Source organism: Osmerus eperlanus, chromosome 16 (assembly GCF_963692335.1).
Source record: "Osmerus eperlanus chromosome 16, fOsmEpe2.1, whole genome shotgun sequence".
NCBI lineage: Eukaryota > Metazoa > Chordata > Actinopteri > Osmeriformes > Osmeridae > Osmerus > Osmerus eperlanus.
The window spans coordinates 15,087,499-15,104,149 of record NC_085033.1 but is presented as its reverse complement, the minus strand read 5'-3'; the positions used below and the strand labels follow the sequence as shown (position 1 = coordinate 15,104,149).

At 53.8% G+C, this 16,651-nt stretch overlaps 2 protein-coding genes across 3 annotated transcripts in view; both read right to left on the bottom strand.

Annotated features, from left to right (window-relative positions):
• Window positions 1–215: 215 nt before the first annotated feature.
• LOC134036433 (annexin A13-like) lies at window positions 216–8,709 on the bottom strand. 2 transcript variants are annotated; one of them, XM_062481388.1, is made up of 11 exons: window positions 8,576–8,709; window positions 7,503–7,578; window positions 7,059–7,153; window positions 6,347–6,517; window positions 6,029–6,062; window positions 3,697–3,776; window positions 2,749–2,817; window positions 2,402–2,503; window positions 2,157–2,232; window positions 1,845–1,957; window positions 216–662 (listed from the first exon to the last, which is right to left on the bottom strand). In XM_062481388.1, exons 1-11 carry the CDS (start codon window positions 8,588–8,590, stop codon window positions 543–545), a joined length of 951 nt encoding a protein of 316 aa, XP_062337372.1. In that variant the 5' UTR covers window positions 8,591–8,709; the 3' UTR covers window positions 216–542. The 2 variants fall into 2 exon arrangements, with proteins under 2 accessions (XP_062337372.1, XP_062337373.1); XM_062481389.1 differs by having other exon boundaries at window positions 6,347–6,514.
• Window positions 8,710–10,281: 1,572 nt separating this feature from the next.
• LOC134036606 (metabotropic glycine receptor-like) overlaps window positions 10,282–16,651 on the bottom strand; it is a 15,725-nt gene continuing 9,355 nt past the window's right edge. The window contains exons 4-8 of the mRNA XM_062481604.1: window positions 16,617–16,648; window positions 14,961–15,066; window positions 14,727–14,873; window positions 13,816–14,121; window positions 10,282–13,710 (exon numbers count right to left, since the gene is read on the bottom strand). Of these exons, the coding sequence (XP_062337588.1) occupies window positions 12,355–13,710; window positions 13,816–14,121; window positions 14,727–14,873; window positions 14,961–15,066; window positions 16,617–16,648 (1,947 nt within the window). The 3' untranslated portion in view covers window positions 10,282–12,354. The remainder of the gene's footprint in view (window positions 13,711–13,815; window positions 14,122–14,726; window positions 14,874–14,960; window positions 15,067–16,616; window positions 16,649–16,651) is intronic.

The following is a 16,651-nucleotide window of genomic DNA, read 5'->3' as shown; positions in this document are numbered from 1 at the left end:
GCGAGTGGCGCGATCGCAGCGTAACGGAAGGTTTGCATGAGAACTTCTAGAAGCATCCGAGTGACACTGAGGGTGATCAGTTCCTGATCATCCCATCCGGTGATCAAGCCACCTGTCTACAGCTGGGCCAGACTGGAGGAAGATGGAGAAGAAGGAAAGGACCAGAATTCAAATTAAGATACTAATAAATAAATAAATAAACAGACAAATAAAGATAGAAGAGATTGTGAAAATAACGAGTATTTGTTTCATTACATACAGTGAATACAGTTATTTAGGAAGCAGCAAACTAGTGTTTCTTTGGGTTTAACTTGGAACATGGCTGATTGAGGCCTGGGCAGACGAACAGGCCTCAGGTCAGATCTCTGAGGATCACACCCTGGAGAAGCTAGGCTGCAGGAGACACTTAGCATGTTAGATGAGGAGGAGGAAGGAGGAGAACTGCAGAGAGGAGGAGGAAGAGAGGGGGAGAGATGGAGGGATGACAGGATGAAGGAGAGGAGGAAGAGAGGGGGAGATGGAGGGATGACAGGATGAAGGGTTTAGTGCAGGATCTCCAGGAGGAGGCGTTTGAAGTCTCCTCCACACTCTGAGCAGAGCGCGTCCTTCAGAGGGACGTCGTACTTCTCCAGGTACATGTCCTTTACCGTCTCCAGGTCCACCTGCAGACACACAACACAGCTGTAGAACTGTCCTCCACCCCGACACTCCAGAACTGTCCTCCACCCTGACACTCCAGAACTGTCCTCCACCCCGACACTCCAGAACTGTCCTCCACCCCGACACTCCAGAACTGTCCTCCACCCCGACACTCCAGAACTGTCCTCCACCCCGACACTCCAGAACTGTCCTCCACCCCGACACTCCAGAACTGTCCTCCACCCCGACACTCCAGAACTGTCCTCCACCCCGACACTCCAGAACTGTCCTCCACCCTGACACTCCAGAACTGTCCTCCACCCTGACACTCCAGAACTGTCCTCCACCCCGACACTCCAGAACTGTCCTCCACCCCGACACTCCAGAACTGTCCTCCACCCCGACACTCCAGAACTGTCCTCCACCCCGACACTCCAGAACTGTCCTCCACCCCGACACTCCAGAACTGTCCTCCACCCCGACACTCCAGAACTGTCCTCCACCCCGACACTCCAGAACTGTCCTCCACCCCGACACTCCAGAACTGTCCTCCACCCCGACACTCCAGAACTGTCCTCCACCCCGACACTCCAGAACTGTCCTCCACCCCGACACTCCAGAACTGTCCTCCACCCCGACACTCCAGAACTGTCCTCCACCCCGACACTCCAGAACTGTCCTCCACCCCGACACTCCAGAACTGTCCTCCACCCTGACACTCCAGAACTGTCCTCCACCCTGACACTCCAGAACTGTCCTCCACCCCGACACTCCAGAACTGTCCTCCACCCCGACACTCCAGAACTGTCCTCCACCCCGACACTCCAGAACTGTCCTCCACCCCGACACTCCAGAACTGTCCTCCACCCCGACACTCCAGAACTGTCCTCCACCCCGACACTCCAGAACTGTCCTCCACCCCGACACTCCAGAACTGTCCTCCACCCCGACACTCCAGAACTGTCCTCCACCCCGACACTCCAGAACTGTCCTCCACCCCGACACTCCAGAACTGTCCTCCACCCCGACACTCCAGAACTGTCCTCCACCCCGACACTCCAGAACTGTCCTCCACCCTGGCACTCCAGAACTATCCTCCACCCGACACTCCAGAACTGTCCTCCACCCCGACACTCCAGAACTGTCCTCCACCCTGGCACTCCAGAACTATCCTCCACCCCAACACTACAGGCATCCCGGCCTACCTCAGAGCGGCCCACGATGATGCGTATCAGTGTGTCCTCGTCAGTCCCCGCCCCCTTCATGGCGGCGTTGAGGCGTCGAGCAAAGTACAGCTGAGGGCTTTTGGCACACCTCACTACACACACACAAACGCACACCAGACAAACATCACAGATGTCAACAAATACATTCACCACTTAAGATTTATCTTGGTGCCTCTCAGGTGACAGATTCATGAGGCACAGCAGTGTGAGCTCCTGATGATGTTTGATGTGACAGGAGAAGCTATATTATTATTATGAACAGGTTTATTGATGAGTCGGCCGTGCCCCCACCCAGGGTGATGTAGCAGTCCTTCAGAGTCCCTGTGGCCTCGTTGTCCACCGCATCCAGGATGTCCGTCCCCGCCAGCTTAGGTAAACAACAACATAAACAACAACACAGAACACGATCAGCTGAGGTAAACAACAACATAAACAACAACACAGAACACGTTCAGCTGTACTGAGTGACGGTTTTGTAGCAACTCATAGATCTATTTCATTTCCTCAGGTTTAGTTTGTTAGTTTTGTGTTCCTACCGACTCGTAGATCTTGAAGGTGGCTTGCAGCTGCAGGTAGTTCCTGTGGGCCAGGATGTAGCTGAACGTGGACTCATCTGTCCCGAAACGACCCTCCCCTGCCTGGCACACACACACACACACACACACGCACACAGATATAGATCACACACACAGATAGAGATCACACACACAGATAGAGATAACACACACATACACAAGTAAAATACCACATGCTTCAGGTAGAGCATAAGACAGCAGATCAAGAGATGGCAGGTTCAAATCCCCCCTGAATGTTGGTTTGTAGAACTCCCTCCCTCCCCCTCCCCCCCCCCCTTCCTATAGAGGAGGAAACAGGAAGAGCCCACCTCAAACAGAGCTGTCGCATCCTGCTCAGCCAATCCCTCGTCCACATCGTAAGTCTCATCCCGGCAGGCCTATCAGAACACAGGGGAGGCGGGACAAGGCAGAGGGGAGGGAGAGGCGGTGTGTGGGAGGGGGGAGACGGACAAGGCAGAGGGGAGGGAGAGGCGGTGTGTGGGAGGGGGGAGACGGACAAGGCAGAGGGGAGGGAGAGGCGGTGTGTGGGAGGGGGGAGACGGACAAGGCAGAGGGGAGGGAGAGGCGGTGTGTGGGAGGGGGGAAACGGACAAGGCAGAGGGGAGGGAGAGGCGGTGTGTGGGAGGGGGGAGGAAGGGGAAGGGAGGCAGAGAAGATGAGGGAGATTAGAACATTCTGAACTTCCTGGAAGGTTCCACTCCTGAAAGCCAATCACAGATCTGTATGATCCCCCTGGGATGTGAGTCAGGAGGGCGGGATTGTTTTGCACTGCAGAGTGGGAGAGAGGCAGTGAGAGAGGCAGTGGGAGAGGCAGTGCACCAAGGCAGGAGAGAGGCAGTGCACCAGGGTGGGAGAGAGGCAGTGGGAGAGAGGTAGTGAGAGAGAGGCAGTGGGAGAGAGGCAGTGAGAGAGGCAGTGAGAGAGGCAGTGCACCAGGGTGGGGCACTGCCTCTGCCACAGCAAAAGAGGGAGGGGGAGGAGATTGTGAGTAGAGTGAAGAATCACACACACACACACACACACACACACATACACACACACACACACACACACACACACACACACATACACACACACACACACACACACACACACACACACACACACGCACGCACGCACACACACACACACACACACACACACACACACACACACACACACACACACACACACACACACACACACACACACACACACACACACACACACACACACACACACACACACACACACACACACACACACGCTGTGTTCACCTGCAGTAGAGCCATGAGGAGGTTCCTCACATCCCCACTGGTGTCACCCTCAATGTCCTCCTCCAGGTCTCGCTCGCTCGCTACACAACAACAACACACACACACAGTGAGTTCCTACAGGGCAGAAACCTACAGGAGGGTGTGTGGTGAGTCCTGGTACAGGAGGGTGTGTGGTGAGTCCTGGTACAGGAGGGTGTGTGGTGAGTCCTGGTACAGGAGGGTGTGTGGTGAGTCCTGGTACAGGAGGGTGTGTGGTGAGTCCTGGTACAGGAGGGTGTGTGGTGAGTCCTGGTACAGGAGGGTGTGTGGTGAGTCCTGGTACAGGAGGGTGTGTGGTGAGTCCTGGTACAGGAGGGTGTGTGGTGAGTCCTGGTACAGGAGGGTGTGTGGTGAGTCCTGGTACAGGAGGGTGTGTGGTGAGTCCTGGTACAGGAGGGTGTGTGGTGAGTCCTGGTACAGGAGGGTGTGTGGTGAGTCCTGGTACAGGAGGGTGTGTGGTGAGTCCTGGTACAGGAGGGTGTGTGGTGAGTCCTGGTACAGGAGGGTGTGTGGTGAGTCCTGGTACAGGAGGGTGTGTGGTGAGTCCTGGTACAGGAGGGTGTGTGGTGAGTCCTGGTACAGGAGGGTGTGTGGTGAGTCCTGGTACAGGAGGGTGTGTGGTGAGTCCTGGTACAGGAGGGTGTGTGGTGAGTCCTGGTACAGGAGGGTGTGTGGTGAGTCCTGGTACAGGAGGGTGTGTGGTGAGTCCTGGTACAGGAGGGTGTGTGGTGAGTCCTGGTACAGGAGGGTGTGTGGTGAGTCCTGGTACAGGAGGGTGTGTGGTGAGTCCTGGTACAGGAGGGTGTGTGGTGAGTCCTGGTACAGGAGGGTGTGTGGTGAGTCCTGGTACAGGAGGGTGTGTGGTGAGTCCTGGTACAGGAGGGTGTGTGGTGAGTCCTGGTACAGGAGGGTGTGTGGTGAGTCCTGGTACAGGAGGGTGTGTGGTGAGTCCTGGTACAGGAGGGTGTGTGGTGAGTCCTGGTACAGGAGGGTGTGTGGTGAGTCCTGGTACAGGAGGGTGTGTGGTGAGTCCTGGTACAGGAGGGTGTGTGGTGAGTCCTGGTACAGGAGGGTGTGTGGTGAGTCCTGGTACAGGAGGGTGTGTGGTGAGTCCTGGTACAGGAGGGTGTGTGGTGAGTCCTGGTACAGGAGGGTGTGTGGTGAGTCCTGGTACAGGAGGGTGTGTGGTGAGTCCTGGTACAGGAGGGTGTGTGGTGAGTCCTGGTACAGGAGGGTGTGTGGTGAGTCCTGGTACAGGAGGGTGTGTGGTGAGTCCTGGTACAGGAGGGTGTGTGGTGAGTCCTGGTACAGGAGGGTGTGTGGTGAGTCCTGGTACAGGAGGGTGTGTGGTGAGTCCTGGTACAGGAGGGTGTGTGGTGAGTCCTGGTACAGGAGGGTGTGTGGTGAGTCCTGGTACAGGAGGGTGTGTGGTGAGTCCTGGTACAGGAGGGTGTGTGGTGAGTCCTGGTACAGGAGGGTGTGTGGTGAGTCCTGGTACAGGAGGGTGTGTGGTGAGTCCTGGTACAGGAGGGTGTGTGGTGAGTCCTGGTACAGGAGGGTGTGTGGTGAGTCCTGGTACAGGAGGGTGTGTGGTGAGTCCTGGTACAGGAGGGTGTGTGGTGAGTCCTGGTACAGGAGGGTGTGTGGTGAGTCCTGGTACAGGAGGGTGTGTGGTGAGTCCTGGTACAGGAGGGTGTGTGGTGAGTCCTGGTACAGGAGGGTGTGTGGTGAGTCCTGGTACAGGAGGGTGTGTGGTGAGTCCTGGTACAGGAGGGTGTGTGGTGAGTCCTGGTACAGGAGGGTGTGTGGTGAGTCCTGGTACAGGAGGGTGTGTGGTGAGTCCTGGTACAGGAGGGTGTGTGGTGAGTCCTGGTACAGGAGGGTGTGTGGTGAGTCCTGGTACAGGAGGGTGTGTGGTGAGTCCTGGTACAGGAGGGTGTGTGGTGAGTCCTGGTACAGGAGGGTGTGTGGTGAGTCCTGGTACAGGAGGGTGTGTGGTGAGTCCTGGTACAGGAGGGTGTGTGGTGAGTCCTGGTACAGGAGGGTGTGTGGTGAGTCCTGGTACAGGAGGGTGTGTGGTGAGTCCTGGTACAGGAGGGTGTGTGGTGAGTCCTGGTACAGGAGGGTGTGTGGTGAGTCCTGGTACAGGAGGGTGTGTGGTGAGTCCTGGTACAGGAGGGTGTGTGGTGAGTCCTGGTACAGGAGGGTGTGTGGTGAGTCCTGGTACAGGAGGGTGTGTGGTGAGTCCTGGTACAGGAGGGTGTGTGGTGAGTCCTGGTACAGGAGGACTAACCTTGGGCGTAGGCTTCTTTGTAGTTCATGATGTCCTGTTGGGAGACGGATAAGACCACCTTCAGACATGCACACAATCTGGGAGGTTTTTATTTAAACGTGTGTGTGTAGGTGTGGTTGTGTGTATGTGTGGTTGTGTGTATGTGTGGTTGTGTATGTGTGGTTGTGTATGTGTGGTTGTGTGTGTGTGATTGTGTAAGTGTGGTTGTGTGTGTGTGATTGTGTACGTGTGGTTGTGTATGTGTGGTTGTGTACGTGTGGTTGTGTGTGTTTCACACTAAGACAGGTGATTGGCTGGGAGGTCTCCTCAGGCTCTGACCTGATTGGATGCGGTGCACAGGATCTCCACCAGCACGGCCTCATCAGTGCCCGCCCCCTTCACGGCCCTGCGGAGCTCCTTGGCGAAGTAAACAGGAGGAGGATCCAACATGGCCACCGTCGCCTTCTCAAAACTACCGGTCAGCTCCTTCTTCAGTACCTCCTCCAGCTCCTGGGAGAACACAGGGGGGAGGGGGGGGGGAATGGTGGAGAGGATTGGGGGGGTGGCGTGGGAGTAGGGGTGAGGGTGGGTGAGGTAAAAACTGAGAATCTCCCTGGATATGGCTCTAATTCATTCTCACTAGTATGAACTGCAGCAGAAAGGAGACACTGAAGGACATAGGAGATGCTGAAGGACATAGAAGACACTGAAGGACATAGGAGATGCTGAAGGACATAGGAGATGCTGAAGGACATAGGAGATGCTGAAGGACATAGGAGATGCTGAAGGACATAGAAGACACTGAAGGACATAGGAGATGCTGAAGGACATAGGAGATGCTGAAGGACATAGGAGATGCTGAAGGACATAGGAGATGCTGAAGGACATAGAAGACACTGAAGGACATAGGAGATGCTGAAGGACATAGGAGATGCTGAAGGACATAGGAGATGCTGAAGGACATAGAAGACACTGAAGGACATAGGAGATGCTGAAGGACATAGGAGACACTGAAGGAGATAGGAGACAGCCACATCTGAGAGACACCTACATCGTCATACTTATCAAAGTACGCTTGCTTGATCTCCACGCGCTGAGCTGCGCTCCGATTGGCCAGGATCTCAATAATGGCCTCCTCATCCGTCCCTGAGACAGGAGTTTCGAGAAAAACATATTTTATTACATCAAGAAAAAATAATTTATTCCTTGATAATAAATCTCTCTCAAAGCTGTCCCTTTTAGATTATTTTAAACGCTGAACGGCTGTTAAATACAGACCGTTCCTTGACTCTGACCATCGAAAAACCATTAGAATCTGATCCTTGACTTTCTGCTAAAGACTAATTTTGTGTGCACTAGTTCTACCCCGCTTTGGATAAAATAGTCTGCTAAATAGATCAAATATAAAACTATAATGAAGGTGCGTTTGTGCAGAGAGGCGAGAAGCTGGGATTCCCGATACTCCGTGAGAGGTGCACGAGACCGTGTCACTCACCGAGCCCCTTACACGCCTTCCGGAGGGACTTGATGTCCGCGAGCACGTCGAAGTCCTCGAACGGAACGATGGTTGGCTGGGAGGGAGCGGAGATAGAGAGGAGATACAACTATTATTGTTGCACAGTCCCTAGTAGCTGAGATGTGGTTAACACAGACTCACCTCCGAAATGCTGTAGAATCCTATAACCAAGAATCCTACTGTAATCCTATAACCTAGATGCACTATTTACACATCACTTTTGATAAACGAGTCGGCTAAATGAAGAAAATGTCATCGTAAAAAAATGTGGACGCTCTCTCAGACATGGCTCCAAACCAACCCAATGTTATTGATCTGTACAACTCCCAGAGACATTGGGGCGTGGAGAGGATGTTGTCAGTGTGGTTGTCTCCCTGGAAACGGAGTTACTTTGGGATTCTTTGGGATTGCAGTTGATCTCCCCGCGGTTGGGCGCAGTCCCCGGTTAGCTGAGTCACGGGGCGGTTCGGTACCGACAGAAATCTGGCCGGCGCCGGTTCGGCTTCTACACTCGCCCACTATCCGGTAACACAAAGCTGGTCTATTGATCCCGGCGTGTCGCGCGCAGCTGAGACATTCCGTAGGGATTCTGCCCCCTCGCGAGGATGCATGTTGGACCAAACCCTTTCAGCCAGTCAACTATTGATTGTGTTATTATCTTCCAAGTCTACGTCAAGTATCACAAACCGTTTTACAGTAGGTCTGGACCATCATTTAAAATACGTATTACTTAAATAAGTATCTATAGAGGTCGTTTCAAATTCACAATTCACATGTTTTTATTGGTAATGAGTTTTACTGTATCGAATGCAGAGCACTGATGACGCAGTTAGGACCATCTTGTTAAAGGCACATTCATGTTTTTTTTCCTATTTTTTTTGCATGAAAATAGGTGTGGTACAGTAAACAGACCTACGAACTTTAAACTTTATATATATCCACCAAGCTACTGGAACTGCTTTAGCATCCTAACATATCTACACGCGTAGATATTATCGAACGGGGAATCAACACGATTTAAATTATTTAAATAAGCCTAAATTCGCACTTACTTGAACGTTGCCCATGATGAGAGAGACTGGTGCTGCTGCAAACAGATGTGCGCTGTCAGAACGGCTGGTGTGTGAACTCCTCGTGCGTGGGACACGTATGCTGACAGCGCGAGACTTGCATGAGACTCGGCCCTGTCCGGTGCTGCATAGGTGACGTCACCCCACTAATCAATGACCGGCGCAAGCAAAACTTATTACCAAAAATATATATAAAAAATATAAATAAATAAAAATACCGCAAAAGAGAGAGAAACGTCATACAAATAAACGTTAAATCGTGTTTATGTCAATCAACACGGGTTCGTCATCTCACATGTAGGCCTTTAACGAGTCTGATTCCAGGGTTAATAGTCCGGTCAAATACAAAAGCTCCATTGAGAACCGTCACTGGACAGAAGCTCCGTGTCTTCCGCTCTGAGCGGCTGTAAACCGTCTGTCTTTTGCTTTGTGTTTTAGTATCTCGGTGTTTTTCTCCATTGGGTCAATCTGTTTGACGTTGGAGAAAAGTCAACTTTCTACACCCTTGAGTTTTATGTAGTGTTACAACTAATTAGTAAAGTTTCCCACGTAGGCCTAAGTGTGTGTCAAACATAATCACGGATATTTTAAAAAGACTAGCGAACTAAACTTTCATCAAGAAAACTGAGGACTAGAAATGTTTTCCAAACACAATTTATTTTCTTTCCTCACTTTTCATGGCTGTGGGTGTAGCTCAGTAGTATATCGTTTGACTGCAGGGCTAGCCCAGAGCATTCAGATCAAGCCATTGCAGTTTCAAATCCCCCCTGTAAGGCCTACTGTACGTCGTTTTGGGTAAAAGCGTCGCTAAATGAAGACATACATTATTAGGCCAGTTACGGGGATGAAAGGACGTCAGGAGAGATGGCGAGGGATGAGTCCCTTTGGTAGATGTTGTAATTCCTCTTCATGTCCACTAGGGAGCGACGCCGTCGTGTGTTTGGCACCTTATCTGGCCTTAGTGACACGAAGATGCTTTTCATTGACAGGTAGGCCTACTTAACGATTAAGTGTGTAATAACTACACAACTAATAACTGTGGGTGGGTAGTACCGGAACACAAAGTTGCTGGCATTATACAACTTATTATTTGTATTTATCATTGATAAACTTTAATGTAAACTCGTTGACCTGCATGTTTTATCTCGACACAAGACTCTAAACAACTCTCAAGAATCTCAACAGACCCCGTGTATGTGATAAAGAGTATTAGGAAGAGTAATCTGAACTGAAATCCACAATGAAAACAAAAGTCTGACAGCAACGTTAGATTTAATATAAACATTTCTTATTGCAGGTCAGGGTTATAGGTCTGTATGTACATGCAACAGCTAGAGCAACAACAGAATGTTGTCATGGTAACACTGAACATGTGCACAGTACACTACAGAGGTCAAAGGTCAATTCCAACCTTGTGGAACTTTAAGAGAACCCACTAGTAAAAAGGGTTAGGGTGAGACGAACCTGTTGGAGGGGAATCGATATGGAGAAAAGCTTAGTGTTCCAGTGTGATGCAGTGGGGAGGGGGAGAGCAGGGGGGAGACCAGGGGAGAGACCAGGGGAGAGAGCAGGAGAGAGAGCAGGGGGGAGAGCAGGGGGGAGAGACCAGGGGAGAGAGCAGGGGAGAGAGCAGGAGAGAGAGCAGGGGGGAGAGACCAGGGGAGAGAGCAGGGGAGAGAGCAGGAGAGAGAGCAGGAGAGAGAGCAGGGGGGAGAGCAGGGGGGAGGCAGGGGGAACATATCGATTGAAAAGACCATTGGTGGCAGCAAGCAGGATTTACACATGCTTTCAGAGGGGATAGAAACACGCACACGCATGCGTAGTAAAACACACACACACACACACATCCAGTAAGGACACACACACACACATGCGGTTCAGTGTGGTGTTATTGAACTCTTTTCCAATAAACATCTTGTGGTGAACGGCAAGAAGGTTCAACACTATAGCAAGCGAGGAAGAGAGTATGAACACAAGAGAGGAGAAGAGAGAAAAGGAGAGGAGAGAGGAGGAGGAGAGAAGAGGAGGAGAGAAGAGGAGGAGAGGAGAGGAGAGAGAAAATGAGAGGAGAGGAGGAGAGAAGAGATGAGCCGTGAGAAAAAGTGCCACACACATTTAGATATCTTTGTAGCGGAACCTTATAAAAAATAAAAACCACGCACACAAAAAACCCATCTAAAACATTTAGGTTCTAGCTTGGAATATTTCCACAATGTTCTACTTGTACCAAAATGTTTTCAAACCGTTTTTTTCTTCTATTCAGACATTCCTGTGCAGAGACGAGCATGTGTGTTCCTGTACATCCTCTCCACTCCTCCTTCATGGATATTTGATGGCAGCTTGTGCTTGGGCTCATCCTAGAGTCAGTATGAATGTTTGATATGGTTTCATTCTGTATATAGAGCACTGTCACTACTGGGCCACAGCCTCTGTATGCAGCTAAGATGATGTCTTCATAAAGTGTCTATAAAGGCTTATAACCATACGTATGTGCGTGTGATGTATACATGCTTATGACCATCGATATTCTGTAAACCATCCGAATAAGCTTATAAACATCAGCATTTCTGTAAAAGCATGTATGATTACAACCACCTATAAAGGCTTATAACCATCAGTATTCTGTAAACCATCTGAATAAGCTTATACACATCTGTATGTGCTTATGATCAGTATACATTACATACTCATAACCACAAATAAGAGTTTATAACCCCCAGCTTATAACCATCATACACTTATATGGATATGAGTTTACATGCTCACATCCATCCCAAACGTTTAATCAACATCTTCGACTCTCTGTTCATGCTCATAACAGTTCTTAGTGCTCATAGTGATCTGACTGGACGAGTCGTCATGGTGATCTGACTGGACGAGTCGTCATGGTGATCTGACTGGACGAGTCGTCATGGTGATCTGACAGGACGAGTCGTCATGTTTCCTCTCCGGGTTCAGACCGTGTAGCTTGGGTGAGTTTGTTTCGTGGGTGAAATAGAAAAAAAGGAAAAGGTAGAATGTTAAATGTACGACTAGCGAGCGAGCGGGTGTCTACTGTACATCCCTTTACACGACCGATAAAGTGACTTCAAAGTTGCATATTCACACGAGTAACAACATCAAGTTTATGATTCAACACATACTGTGTTTGGAATGCATTAGAGGGATCGCAACAACTTCCTGTTTTCTTCTTCTCTCTCTTTTCATCTCCCTCTCTTCTCCAGATGCCTTTTACCCCATAACCCGGCTCACAGGGCGGTTTGTGCTGTCTGTGAGTTTAAAACAAACACACCCCAGGGTGACTTTCTCAGAAGCCCTCCTGGCTTCTGTCTGTCTCCTCCTTACCAAGTCTCTCTGTTGTCCTGGAGCATAAAACAAATGCACCCCTTCAGGCCTTCTTCCCGGAGTCTGTGTCGTCATAGTCCCAGGGACAGACGTCGGCCATCTTGGCAGTGCTGACCACTGGACTGCTGTTGGAGTTGTGGGCGGAGTCTGTCCTCTTCTCTGGGGAGGGGCTGGTGGCGTGTGCTGTCAGGGGGGTCTTAGATGATGCAGCGTGTGTCGAGGGGAGTGTGTGTGCTGCCAGCGGTGTCTTAGTCGCGGTGTGTGTGGCGGGGAGTGTGCGTGTGAAGGCTGGCGCTGTGTCGTTGGGGGAGGGAGGTGGCTGGCTCTCCCAGGGACACACCTCCGCCCTCCTGCTCTCCCCCCCTCCCCCCTCCGCCCTCCTCCCCTCACCCCCTCCCCCCTCCGCCCTCCTCCCCTCACCCCCTCCCCCCCTCCGCCCTCCTCAACTCCCCCCCTCCCCCCTCCGGGTCCCTCGTGGAGCTCCGCCTCCGCCCGGACGTCGTCGTGGCGACGGGTCCTCCCTCAGAAGACTGGCTGACGCGCCTCCTCTCGGAGGGCTTGCAGGAGCCGGAACTCCGCCTCTCTTTGTTCTTGGACCTGTTCTTCTCCTCCTCCCTGTCCCGCCCCCCCTTCTCCCCCTTCTCCCCCCGGTCCTTGGACGAGCAGGAGCCCTTGCGCTTGCGTCGGGAGTGGGGCGTGGGGCTGGAGGGTGAGGGCGAGGGGGGCGGCTCCTCGTCCCAGGGGCAGATGTCCACCATGAGGCTGGGGGGCTGCAGGAGGGAGCCCGTGGACTTGGAGTGGTCCGAGTGCAAAGCCTTGGGCTTGCCGTCAGTGGGCGTGATGCTCTTCTTGTGCCTGATCCTGTCGGGGGAGAGGGACCCAGAGTCCCCGCCCAGCTTCAGGGGCTCCTCGAAGTCCCAGGGACAGACTTCGGGTTTGAGCGGGAGGGGAGAGCGAGGTTTCCTCCCCTCATCCCTCTCTCCTCCCTTATCCTTCGATCGCCGGCGGTTGGCGGGAGACTGTCCGGAGGCTCTCTGCTTCTGCTGGGCCCTGCTGCATCCGCTCCCCCTACGGTGGGCCGCAGTGGTCTCTCCCGGGGCGATGGACACATGCTTCTGGGCCCTACCATCGGCGGGCGCGGGGGGGTCCTCCACCTCCCAGGGGCAGACCTCCTCCAGGACGGAGGGCTGGCTCCCGCTCACCGCCCCGCGCATGATGCCCACCGTCTTGCTGCACTCCACCGATTGGCTGATGATCATCTTGGAGGGGTAACACTCCGGGGTTTCGTCCACCTCCGAGAGAGCCCCGCCCCCGTCCCGTCCCACCGTCCGATTGGCCAGGCCGGGCATCCTCTCCTTGGCGCTGGCGATGGCGCTGAGGGACTTCTGCATGATGGAGGTCCGTAGCAGTGCCGGCTTCTTGCCGTCCGCCGTCAGGTTGTGGGCACTGACCGACTTTCCGGAACACACCAGAGGGACAGACTCGGCCGACCCCGCCTGCTCCACCCTGGGAGGCTCCGGGGACTTCCTGGTCTGCTGCCTCCGGCCAATCAGAGAGCCCAGGAGAGACCCGTCACCGGGGGCGACCGTCTTGTTGCCGGCGACGGCAGACTTTTTGTCTCGGGTCTCTCCTCCCTCCCCCTGCTGCCCTGGCTCCTCCCCCTTCTGCCCTGACTCCTCCCCCTGCTCCCCTGGCTCTTCCCCCTGCTCCCCCAGCTCCTCCCCCTGGGCGCAGACGTGGTCGTAGCTGAGGGATCTTGCCAGGTCCAGGACCTGAAGAACAAACAACAACAAACAAACAATAACACCAAGAACAACAGCAAAACAAACACCAACAGCCAGAACGCCAGAAACCCCGTTTCCCAGTGAAACAAACACCTTGTTCTTCAGGGAGTTGTCCCGCTGGTGGCTCCTCCCAGACCGGGCGGCGCCGTCCAACGGGTTCCGTCGCAGCGTGCTACGGTTGCTACCGTGGTCGCCGTCTCCGTCCTCCCTCCCCTCGCGGCCCTCCCGGCTGGCCTGCCGGTGCACGTGCACACTCTCAGGCAGCTCGGTGATGCGCCTCATGAGCGAGCGACCCAGGCCACGCTTGGAGCTGCGCTTCTTCTGCAGGTGAGGGTTGTTGGTCAGCATCTTCTTGTGCTTGTGCACCTCCAGCTGGCTGTACACCCTCCTCAGCTCCTCCTGACACACACACACACAGGTACACACACACACACACAGGTACACACACACACACAGGTACACACACACAGGTACACACATACTATTACACTGGGTCCAGGTGTTTGCTGTAGGGTTAGGGTGTGTGTGAGCAGGTGTGTGTGTGTGTGTGAGCAGGTGTGTGTGTGTGTGTGTGAGCAGGTGTGTGTGTGTGTGAGCAGGTGTGTGTGTGTGTGTGTGTGAGCAGGTGTGTGTGTGTGTGAGCAGGTGTGTGTGTGTGTGTGTGTGAGCAGGTGTGTGAGCAGGTGTGTGTGAGCAGGTGTGTGTGTGTGTGAGCAGGTGTGTGTGTGTGAGCAGGTGTGTGTGTGTGTGAGCAGGTGTGTGTGTGTGAGCAGGTGTGTGTGAGCCGGTGTGTGTGTGTGTGAGCAGGTGTGTGTGTGTGAGCAGGTGTGTGAGCAGGTGTGTGTGTGTGTGAGCAGGTGTGTGTGTGTGTGTGTGAGCAGGTGTGTGTGTGAGCAGGTGTGTGTGTGTGTGTGAGCAGGTGTGTGTGTGTGAGCAGGTGTGTGAGCAGGTGTGTGTGTGTGTGAGCAGGTGTGTGTGTGTGTGAGAAGGTGTGTGGTTCTGACCCGTATCTCCTCAGGGTCCAGGCTGTGCTCGCTCCAGGCAGAGGTGATACTGTTGTTCAGGCAGGACCCAGAGCGGCCCAGGTCCAGCTCCTCATCATACGTCTCCGTCACAGTGTCCTCCCTCACCTGCCGCCCCGACGACAGGAACTAGGGAGGGGGGGGGAAGTCACGTGACCTCTACAGAGAACTCATGACCTTGCAGGTCAGGGGAGGAGAGGAGGAGGAGGATATTACCTTGGGGACCAGTAGCAGGCCTAGTGTCACGGTGACCGTCAGGTGTGTGTGAGCGAAGAACAGCATGAGCATCCAATCAGGATGCAGGCTAGGGGCCAGGTAGAACCTATTGGAACCAGGTAGACATTTTAGAACCATGGAACACTGGAACCTCAGCTGAACTACAGTGTGTGTGTGTGTGTGTGTGTGTCTGTGTGTCTGTGTGTGTGTGTGTCTGTGTGTCTGTGTGTGTGTGTTATTTCAGCCGTGCTCAGGTTATTGTTGATCAAAGTGTCTGTTCCGTGTCTCAGTAATTAGATTCACCCTCGTTAATCAACCTCAGCTTTGAGGGCTAAAAAGTCTTGTCACGGCTTTAATTACATACGCACACACACACACAGACCTACACATGCAAAGCAAACAGACACACATACACACTTATCTCTGGTCCCCAGAAGCAAGCTTGCTCTGATGGTGCCTCAAACACTGCTCTCTCTCTGTCCTCCCCCTCTCTCCCCCATCACCCCCCCCACTCCCTCTCTCTCTCTGTCTGCCAGGATTGAATGGTCATGAGTCATAACTGCAGAATGTTTTTCATGGCTTTCACATCCTGTCAGAGGAACCGAGTCTGTTTGGTCTCCCCAACCTCCCTCCCTCCTCCTCACCCCCCTCATCTCTCTCTCTCTCCCTCTCTGTCCAACCCCCCTCTTCCTCACCCCCCTCATCTCTCTCTCCCTCTCTGTCCAACCCCCCTCTTCCTCACCCCCCTCATCTCTCTCTCTCTCCCTCTCTGTCCAACCCCCCTCCTCCTCACCCCCCTCACCTCTCTCTCTCTCCCTCTCTGTCCAACCCCCCTCTTCCTCACCCCCCTCATCTCTCTCTCTCTCCCTCTCTGTCCAACCCCCCTCTTCCTCACCCCCCTCATCTCTCTCTCTCTCCTCTCTGTCCAACCCCCCTCCTCCTCACCCCCCTCATCTCTCCCTCTCTGTCCAACCCCCTCCTCCTCACCCCTCTCACCTCTCTCTCTCTCCCTCTCTGTCCCAACCCCCCTCTTCCTCACCCCCCTCATCTCTCTCTCCCTCTCTGTCCAACCCCCCTCTTCCTCACCCCCCTCATCTCTCTCTCCCTCTCTGTCCAACCCCCCTCTTCCTCACCCCCCCTCATCTCTCTCTCCCTCTCTGTCCAACCCCCCTCTTCCTCACCCCCCTCATCTCTCTCTCCCTCTCTGTCCAACCCCCCTCCTCCTCACCCCCCTCATCTCTCTCTCCCTCTCCTGTCCAACCCCCCTCTTCCTCACCCCCCTCATCTCTCTCTCCCTCTCTGTCCAACCCCCCTCCTCCTCACCCCCTCATCTCTCTCTCTCCCTCTCTGTCCAACCCCCCTCCTCCTCACCCCCCTCATCTCTCCTCTCCCTCTCTGTCCAACCCCCCTCCTCCTCACCCCCCTCATCTCTCTCTCTCTCCCTCTCTGTCCAACCCCCCTCCTCCTCACCCCCCTCATCTCTCTCTCTCTCCCTCTCTGTCCAACCCCCCTCCTCCTCACCCCCCTCATCTCTCTCTCTCCCTCTCTGTCCAACCCCCCTCCTCCTCACCCCCCTCATCTCTCTCTCTCTCCCTCTCTGTCCAACCCCCCTCCTCCTCACCCCCCTTACCTCTCTTTCGTGTAGAGCATGCGTACCTGATGCTGTGGAACAGGGAGGAGAGCAGCAGCTC